Here is a 10,272-nt window from a genome sequence, read left to right as displayed (position 1 = left end):
GAAGGGGGGGGTCTTCCAGCGGCCGCCAGCGCGCGCACCCTTCTCGCAAGGCCCGGGCCCAGGGCCGGCAACGGAAAACCCCTCCCTCGAACAGCCTGACAGCTCCCCTCTACGCCCCGCCTCCCGAGCCCGCGCAGCCAATCGGCGCGCGGCACCGCCCCGGATCGGCCAATCGGAGTCGCTGGCGCCATAGAGATGCGTTCCGTGGGTGAGGCTAGAGAAGCCGCTGGAGGCTGGGAGGACTGGGGCGGGGCTGGGGACGGGAGGAAAGGGTGTCAGCTGGGGATGGCCGGCGCGCCGAGGGAGGGGGCGGCGGCTTAAAGGGCCAGCGCCGCCTTTTCCCTTGTAGGCTGATTCCACCCGTGTTGTTTTTCTCGGGTTGTAGTTTGTTTTTATGTGTATACGTGTGTGCGCGCGCACACGGGAAGGGCACGCTGTTGTAATAGGGGAGAGATCTATCAGTGGCCATTGATCACAACAGCTAAATGGAGCCTCCATGTTCAGGCGCAGTATACCCGATGTTCGGAGCAAATTCCGCCATGCCCTGCTTGTGAACTTTCCAAGAGGCAGTTGGCTGGCAGATGCTGCCGGAAGCAATGCTGGATTAGATGGGCTTTAGTGTGAGTTGCCAGCAGGCCAAAAAAAAACAAAAACAACAACAACACCAAACTCTGTATTGGCCTGGTGCTGTTCCTTTAATAAAAGGCAGACATCGGCAAGTGAAACTGCCAATGGCATGAAGGCAAGCATGATGATCGCCAGCTGACTGCTGAATATGAAAACTCTTTTAAGGGCAGTAGCTACAGGTAGGGTTCCCAGGTCCCTCCAGCAACAGAAGATACCTGCTATTTCCACTACCAAGTCTGGACGTTATTGAAAGTATATCCACGTCTCCTTGGTGCAAGTTTGGCGAGATATTCGCACAAAGACTCTTTGAATGGGATTCAGACATTTGTAATTACAAGTTGTTTATGATTTATCCTGCATAATATTGCACAGACAATGATTATATAATTGTATGTTAACTATGTGCCTCAATTGAACAAAGACATACTTTGCATTTATTGAATGCTTGTTTTTCTGCTGTTTTGTATTTGCTAACTAACTGTATAGCAGGCTAACCTTTATTTACCACTACCTGGTAGTTGGCGACCCTAGCTACAGGAGCTGGCAACCTTACTGCAATGGCTGTCTGATGTCCAGTATCTTTAGTCTGTATGCCTGCCTAGTAGGGTTGCCAGCTCCGGGTTGGGAAATACCTGGAGATTTGGGGGGAGGAGCCTGAAGAGGGCGACGTTTGGTGAGAGGAGGGTAGCATTAGAGTCGAATGGCCAAAGGGGCCGTTTTCTCCAGGGGAACTGATTTCTATCACCTGGAGATCAGTTGTAATAGTGGGAGCTCTCCAGCCACCACCTGGAGGTTGGCAACCCTAGACTAGCCCAAGGTCACCCAGCAGGCTTCATGTGTAGGAGTGTTTGTGGGGGGAAAACCTGGTTCACCAGATCAGAGTCCGTTGCTCATGGTTCTCGGATTAGTCTTCTGCTTTTATAGGGTTGCCAGGTCCCTCTTCGCCATCGGCGAAAAGTTTTTGGGGCGGAGCCTGAGAAGGGCGTGGTTTGGGAGGGGAGGGAATTCAATGCTATAGAGTCCAATGGCCAAAAAAGCCATTTTTCTCCAGGTGAACTGATCTCTATCGGCTGGAGATCAGTTGCAATAGCAGGAGATCTCCAGCTAGTACCTGGAGGTTTAGGAAAAAAACAGCACACAGGCTCACTATGTAGAAATACTCTATGTTGTAATAAATTTTCAAAGAACAATTTCCTTTTGTGTTCTTTTTACACGTATTTACGTTAATTGCGTGCAAACAAAGTGCATTGCTTATGCAAAAACCTCTTATATAACTCAAACGCATATAACTCAAAGGGAAAGAGACCAGAGTCTATAGAGCTCCCAAGGAAGTTGAAATTGACGCTATGGTGAGATGCTTGTAGCAAAGTAATAACATCACTGTGTGATCAATCAGCGTCCTGTGTCTCAGCAATAACAGCGATAGCCTGAAGAACGGTGAAATATCTTCACCCCGTATGGCGGGGTGGGGGCCGGACGAACCAGCACCGCAGCGAAGAGGAGGGAACGCTCTATCCAGAAACGTTTTCGCCAAAAAGCTTTATCAGCCAATTTCTCTATAATATAACAACAGTTTTCTAAGGCACACAAATGTTCCCAACATAAATCTCATTAAATATACATACATACCATGAAACGTGATCTTAAAAGACCTGAATTCTGTTTCTCTAGCAGGATTCACAAAGAAAAATTTATTACAACATAGAGTATTTCTACATAGTGAGCCCGTGTGCTGTTTTTTCCCCTAGTACCTGGAGGCTGGCAACCCTACGCTCTCAACCACTGCACCACTCTGGCTCTCTCAGAGGAGTAGCCCAGCAGGTTTAATAGGGAGGAGTGGGGAATCGAACCCGATTCTCCAGATTAGAGTCTGCTGCTCTGAACTACTATACTATGCTGATTTCCAAAAAAACCTGGCCATAAAGTACATATTTCCTGGAAGACCCTGGACTCCTGACTTGCAAGTCAAGCCAAGCCTTTGGTCCATTGGATGCTGTTCTGGCCGTCTCAAAAGAACCCTGGAATTCTGACTCACAGCCCTATCCAAATCCACTTGAAGGGAGGTTAGAAGAAGCAGATGAATGACTTTGCTTTTGGCATGTTAGGAGAGGCTGTGAGTGCCACTTAGCCTATTGGGTCCCCCCTCCTGGAGCGTCCTGCACTCCTGACCCGGGTCTCCTCCTCTTTCCTGAAAGCTCTTCACGAGGAGCTCAAAGACGTCAGTGGGGCTGAGGGGTGGGATTCGCACAGGGGCTATAATTGTGCTGTGAGGATGAAGGGTCTCCAGGTACTTCGGTGATCCAGATGAGGACGGAAGTCCTTGTGGCAATTAGGGTGACTTCTCAGAGAGAGGTAACAGGATAGTGAGAAAAAACAACAACAGCTGAGGGTAAAGAAGGGAATGGATTTGTTCTGAAAGGGAAGTTGGGGCGTGTGGTGTGTGGGATGACCTCCGCTGTTCATGGTCCTGGGTCATTTTGGTCAGCCTTAATTAAAGGCACTGCATAGATTTTGTTTCTGGACTTTTCTTTGGAGCGGTGGACTCAGATCTGGAGAACCGGGTTCGAGTCCCCACTCCTCCATATGACCAGCAGAGGCTAATCTGGGGAACTGGATTTGTTTCCCCACTCCTACACACTAAATCAGATGGATGACCCTGGGCAATTCGCAGCTCTCTGCCCCTACCTCACAGGGTGTCTGCTGTGGGGAGGGGAAAGGAAGGTGATTGTAGCTGGTTTGAGTCTCCCTTAAGTGGTAGAGAAAGTCGGCCTATAAAAACCAACTCTTCTTCTTTGGGGACCAGCATGGCTACTTGGAACTTCTCTCTGCGTTGCTCATACCCATTCTTTGTTATTTCCCTGCTTGCACCGTCTCTCATTCCCTTTAGTTGTCTCTTCTGCAGTAAAATAAGTAACTAAATAAAAAGTGTAGATTATTTCCCTTGGGGCAGGTATGTTTTTGCAAGAAGAAGAGTTGGTTTTTATATGCTGACTTTCTCTACCACTTAAGGAAGACTCAAACGGGCTTACAATCACCTTCCCTTCCCCTTTCCACACTGATAGAGAGCTCTAAGAGAGCTGTGACTAGCCCAAGGTCACCCAGCTGGCTTCATGTGTAGGAGTGGGGAAACCAATCCAGTTCACCAGATTAGCCTCCGCCACTCTTGTGGAGGAGTGGGGAATCAAACCTGGTTTTTCAGATCAGAATCCACTGTTCCAAACCACCGCTCTTAACCACTACACCACGCTGGCTCCCAATCTTGCATGGACTGTATTATTGTATCGGGAAGCCATGCCTTCAGGTGCATGTACCTACAAAGAAACCCGTGTGTCCGACTGGGTTCCCAGAAGGGCTTCAAGGTCTGGGAAGCAGGGCTCTTGAGGTCCCTGCGTCAGAAAAGGGAAGGGGACCTGGAATGTGTCTCCTGTTTCCCCTCCTCTCCTTCACTCTGAGGAGTCAATTAGGACTAATTACCCCTACTTTTCCACCCATTTTCTGACAAAGGACACGAATAAATTGCACATTAAAAGCGAGTGGAGCAGCTCTCTTCCCCCATCAAACTGGGTCTCAGGGGGACATTAGAGGCAATTATACAAATCCCCCCTTTTTTGTCTGTGGTGACGCACCCAGCCCCCTATTTCTTTCCCTTATAAAGGCTGTGTATTCTCTCTGGGATCAGAAACCCAGCATCTCAAGACAGATCTAAAGGTAGGAATCCTTCTCCTCTTTGGGAAGTTTATGATTTTAAGGCATCGGTCTGGGGATGGGGCGCTGGCTTTGAGATCCAATTCCAGGGCTGATAAAGCATTACAACGGTGACTGGCACAGCAGGGTGTTTGCCTTTTTTGGTGGGATTTCTCTGTGTAATAGGTAGGGGTTCAACAGGTGTGGCATCTAGTGGCCTAGCAGTGCAGGGAGGGCTATACTTCACCTATTGAATGCCTGCCTCTTGCATAGCAATCAAAAGCACAAGATTTTGGTTTGTACGTATAATGTTGGCAGCTGCCCAAGAAGCGAGTTATAGAGTAAAAGAAGAAGGGTTAGTTTTTATATGCCGACTTTCTTTACCACTTAAGGAAGAATCAAACCAGCTTACAATCACCTTCCCTTCCCCTCCCCACAACAGACACCCTGTGAGGTAGGTGGGGCTGAGAGAGCTCTAAGAGAACTGTGACTAGCCCAAGGTCACCCAGCTGGCTTCATGTGCAGAAGTGGGGAAACCAACCTGGTTCACCAGATTAGCATCCGCCGCTCAAGTGGAGGAGTGGGGAATCAAACCTGGTTCTCCAGATTAGAGTCCACCGCTCCGAACCACCGCTCTTAACCACTACACCATGCTGGAGGTAGAGGTAGGAGGGGCAGGGAATAATTAGGGTTGCCAGCAGGCCTGGAGAAAAATGTCCTGGCCCTTTAAAAGCGACTTAATCTGTAGAAATGAGTAGCTGAAGCTTCACAAGGCATGGAGGTAAATAACATCCCCTGATAAATAACGTGCCATTAAGCTTCTGTTAAAGGGACAGGACATTTTCCCCCCTCCAGATAGCCTAAGATCCAAGACTCTTGCTTTTGCTAGGAGTGCAGCATAGTCTAGTGGCTGGAGCAGTGAAGGTAGGTGCTTTCTGTGGGGACTAAGAATCTGGACACTTGGAGGTGAAAAGGGAACACATTTTGCAGAGAGCTGAAGATGTATCACAGAGGCATTACTGACCTTGATGCAGACACTCACTCTGCTATTGTCTGTGGCCAAACAGGTGGTGCAGGTTTCTCTTGCGCTTTAAGAAAACCTGCAAAACCGGCTTGTCTGGGGATGACTGTGGGATAAAAATAATACTTCTTTATCCTAGGTTCTTGGATGGGGGAATGCAGTAAAAACTCACGAGCTCAGTGGGACTTGTTCCCTAGTGTGTGTGTGTATGATTCATGGGGTGGTAGTGGTAGAAAGTGCTGTCAGGTTGCGGCTGACACATGAACCCATGAAGCTGCCTTACATTGAATCAGACCCTTGGTCCATCAAAGTCAGCATTGTCTACTCAGACCAGCAGTGGCTCTCCAGGGTCTCAGGCAGAGGCCTTTCCCATCACCTACTTGCCTGGTCCCTTTAACTGGAGGTGCCAGGGACTGAACCTGGGACCTTCTGCATACCAAGCAGATGCTCTACCACTGAGCCACGGCCCCTCCCCTGAGATGATCAACAAGATAGGAATCCAGTAAACAACGCAATGGGATTTGGCTTGGGGAAAACCGGAACCAAGCCAGTTTGGTTCCCCTTATGACTTATGGTAACCCTGTAGGGTTTTCAAGGCAAGAGACGAACAGGGTGGTTTGCCATTAGCCTGCCTCTGGGCAGCAACCTGGACTTCTTTGGTGGTCTCCCATCCAAGTACTAACCAGGGCTGACCCTGCTTAGCTTCTGAGATCTGATGAGATCGGGCTAGCCTGGGCCATCCAGGGGAGGGCATAAGGTTGACTGGAGATGGCGTCGCTCCTCAGCTTCTCTTCTCTCTCACGCACATAGATGTGGCATTCTCGGTCCATGTTGTGTTTTTCTCTGCTCCTTTGCGGACTCCTTGGGGAACGCTTTGGAATTGCTCTTGAGGTGAGTGAGGTCGGGGCTTCCAACCTTGATTTTTCTATCATCCCTCTTTCTTCAGCAGTGTTATCAGCACCAATTTTTTTGGGGGGGGGATGGGATGTGTGGGCAGCCTGGTGTCCCTCCTGCTGCCCATCACCTTCTGCCTCTAGGCCCAGTCCCCGCTGCCCCCCAGAGGTAGACAGGGAGCCGAACAGCCCTAGCTGCTGCTCCTCTCTGCTGCTGTTGCAGCTCACTCAGAGAGGCGAAGGCAGCCTCTGTGTTGGGTGTTCCTGACTTCTGTTACAGCATTAGGGTTGCCAACCTCCAGGTAGTAGCTGGAGATCTCCTGCTATTACAAATGAACTCCAGCTGAGAGAGATCAGTTCACCTGGAGAAAATGACCACTCTATGGCACTGAAGTCCCTCCCCTCTCCAAACCCCGCCCTCCTCAGGCTCCGCCCCCAAAATATCCAGGTATTTCCCAACCCAGAGCTGGCAACCCTACCTTGTCGGTATTTGGGGTGGGGGAGGTTGGCTGTGGTGGGGTCCATATGACCAGGCAATGTTGGCTGCAATTCCCCTCCACCTCTTTCATGGGACTTGGACAGGATGGGACTCATCTAATGGGACTTTCCTTGCCTCTTGCTCCTGTAGTCCAAGGATAAACGTGGCTGGACCCTGAACAGTGCTGGATACTTGCTGGGACCTCGTAAGTCAATTAAGTGTCTTTGGGTTGAACTTGTTTGTACACAGAAGTGTCTACTTTGATATAACCACTTGGAAGTTGGCAGCCCTACCCCATACACACACTTTTTAAATTTGCAATTTACAAACATTTTCCTTACTGGGGGTGTGGGTGGGGGAAGGGTGAATCTGAATGTGCCCAGGATTCCAGGCGAGTAGCTGTCTCTCAGCTTGGTTTAATCCAGCTTTCTCTTCCACTTCCCAAAGCAGATGCCCACCAGACGCTGCCAGATAAAGGAGGCCTAGCTGGGAAGCGAGAAGCTATGGAGGACTTGTATTCATTAGGGCAGGATTCCTTTGGTGAGCAGCACTCCCTCTCGACCCCTCTCCTCGACACCCGCCTGCTCCTTTACGTCACCTCTGCCCTTCAATCCCATTTCTTCTCTCTTGCAGCCGCAGCCGTTCGCCCTGCCGAGGAAAGCACCCTCCAAACCCTGATGGATTTCCTCTCTTTCCTGCACCTGCGAGGTGAGGGCTTTTGTCCGGTTCTCTGGAAGGGAGAGGGGCAAAGGGCCCGAGAGATGGGCAAACAGGGCTTCTGGATAGGGTGTGCCAACCACCAGGTACTAGCTGGAGATCTCATGCTGATAGAGATCAGTTTCCGCCCCAAAAACCTCCTGCTGGTGGCGAAGAGGGACCTGGCAACCCTACTTCTGGATTTGGAGGGGGTTAGATTCTTTGGGTGTGTTCACACCGGCATGTTTTCACAGTAGGGTTGCCAGGTCCCTCTTCGCCACTGGCGGGAGGTTTTTGCGGCGGAGTTTGAGGAGGGCAGGGTTTGGGGAGGGACTTCAATGCCATAGAGTCCAATTGCCAAAGCGGCCATTTTCTCCAGGGGAGCCTATCTCTATCAGCTGGAGATCAGTTGCAATAGCAGGAGAAAACATATTTAGAAACATGAAAGTTGATTGAATTTGGGGCTGAAGAAAAGACTGTGAAACGGCCGCCCCCCTTTTTTCTCCCATTAATTGTCTTATTGGGACTGTATACCATTTATTGGATCTTTTGAGAACTTAATTGTCACTCTCAAAAAAGAATACACACCAAGAAGACTTCACTACTTTCTTGCATAGAGACTGCATCATACTTGTTTTGTACCTATTGTATATAGTAGTTAATGTTAATGTATTGTATTGTTGTTCTGTCACGTTAAGTACTCAATAAGATTTTTGTAGCACCTTAAAGACTAACAAAAATATTTTCTGGTAGGGTATGAGCTTTCGTGAGCTCACGAAAGCTCATACCCTACCAGAAAATATTTTTGTTAGTCTTTAAGGTGCTACTGGACTCTTGCCCTTTTTGACTACTGCAAACAGACTAACACGGCTACCCACTGTGAATTATCAATAAGATTTTTGCTACTCTTGTAAACTTGTTCTCCTGTGCTGTTTTCCTAACCTGTTCTGTACAGGCACGGAGGTGCTTCCTATTTTGGTATAGAACCTGTAGGCTGGCAACCCTTGTGCATGCGCATACAGTTCCTCCTTAAAAAGGAACGTTTATTTAGAGCTGCTGTGGGTACTGTATACACTTCTCTTGGTTCAGATGTCTGTTTGGAGCCATGGACGCTGGGAGCTGGGAATCCCTACGTTCTTTTTGCCAGGACTTATAGGGGAAGGAGATGGGGGTCCTGTTGGGAGCCTGGCGAATCATTCTTCTTTTTTCCAATTTTCTTCTATAGAGCAAGAAGAGGTTTCGCGCCTGCCGCTCCCGCTGGCGGAATAATCCGTTCAACAGCTGGGTCTTTCTCCTGAGTGGTGCCCTCCAGAGCTGCCTGCTGGTGTCTCAGACCCTGCCCCATTTCTCTTCCTCTCTCCTCCCAACCCCCTGCCCACGGGAGTGTTGTTCTGACACAAACACAGGTCACTGTGCTCGGTTGCCTGTGCCACATACTATGGCTCCCTCTTCAGCTGACATACGGTGCAGTGTAGTGGTTACTCTACTGGGCTAGCCGTGGGTAGCTGTGTTGGTCTCCAGTGGAACGCCGAAGTCTTTTATGCATGGCTGTTTCCCTCGCCGTCACCTCGCTTGACGACTTCGGGTCGTTGTTTGGAGTAAGCATGCCATTTCCGGCCGTCAGGCGTCGCCTCGCTCCCCCCCCCTGCGTTTCCCTGGGTTTGCCCACTTTTTCAAATTCGAGATAAAACAGGTCCCTCAAAATGTGGGGAAACATGGAGTGGGGGAGCGAGGCGACCTCTGACGGTCGGAAACGACACGTACAATCCAAACAAAGACCTAATGTCATCGGAGGGGTGACGGCAAATGATACAGCCTTGTATCATAAAAGGCCTGAGATTCGAGTCCAGTAACACCCTCGAGACCCTCAAGAGTTTTAGGGTATAAGCTTTCGAGAGTCCAAGCTCCATTTGCCTTTTCTGTCTCCGGAAAGCTTATACCTGAAAACTCCTGTTGGTCTCTAAAGGTGCTACAGACTCAAATCCGAGTATTGGGCTAGTATCTGGGAGACTTGTGTTCGAGTCCACACTCTGCCGCAGAAGCTTACCGGGTGACCTGGGGGCCGGCCACGGGCTCTCTGCCTAACCCACTTCACAGGGTTGTTGTGAGGATAAAACGGGGGAGAGGAGAGTATAAACTGCTCTGGGTCCCCGTTGAAGAAAGGTAGGTTATAAATACATAAGAAAATACCCAGCTATAGTAAAAAAAAAAACCAAGCAGTTGGCCCTATGTTACCTGGTGAACACCAATCAAGCTAGTCTGTTTCTCACATGGGGCGTACAAGAAGGGGAGTCTATTGTATACTAGGGCTCAAGCAGGTGGCTGTTCTAGTGTGCCTAGCCATTGCTAATCAGTACCTCCCTCCCAAGAGTGCCCTTTCCCATCTCTGCTGCCCCCCAGTCTCGGCCCCTTGTAATCTTTCCTCCTGCATACGTGCATTCTTGCATAGCCTTTCACTCCTTTTTCAAAAGGGTGCACACAAACATGCTCATTCCCTCCCTTTCGATTCCTTTCCAGGCATCTACGTGCCCTAATGCCGCTCTGTCTCAGAAATGTCTAGACTTGAACACAGGCCCTTTTGCAGACTCATGCACTCCTTTCTGCTGTTAGATGCCCTTCTGTATACCTCCATCTGTTGACCTTGTAGCCTGGCCTGACCTTTCTTCAGATTGCTCTAGGAAGTGTGCATGGTTCCCCCCCCCTCTTTTATCCTGATAACAAGTTTACAGGGTAGGTTAGGCAGAGAGAGAGAGAGAGATTGGGTCATGGTCATCTAATGAACATGATGGCTCAGTGGGAATTTGAACTTGGGTCTCCCTGGTCTGCTCTGACCACAGCACCAAATTGGCTGTCCCACGAGCAACGGAAGACAC

At 49.6% G+C, this 10,272-nt stretch overlaps 1 protein-coding gene across 1 annotated transcript; it reads left to right on the top strand.

Annotated features, from left to right (window-relative positions):
* Positions 1-6,142: 6,142 nt before the first annotated feature.
* On the top strand, positions 6,143-8,668 carry LOC130489563 (galanin peptides-like). The gene is made up of 5 exons (XM_056863318.1): positions 6,143-6,223; positions 6,854-6,908; positions 7,151-7,243; positions 7,337-7,411; positions 8,625-8,668. Exons 1-5 carry the CDS (start codon positions 6,143-6,145, stop codon positions 8,666-8,668), a joined length of 348 nt encoding a protein of 115 aa, XP_056719296.1.
* The last annotated feature ends 1,604 nt before the right edge of the window (positions 8,669-10,272 follow it).

This window comes from Euleptes europaea, chromosome 18 (assembly GCF_029931775.1).
Source record: "Euleptes europaea isolate rEulEur1 chromosome 18, rEulEur1.hap1, whole genome shotgun sequence".
Classification (NCBI taxonomy): Eukaryota; Metazoa; Chordata; class Lepidosauria; order Squamata; family Sphaerodactylidae; genus Euleptes; species Euleptes europaea.
Note: the sequence above shows the minus strand (reverse complement) of the source record. Positions and strands in the feature narration are given on the sequence as shown.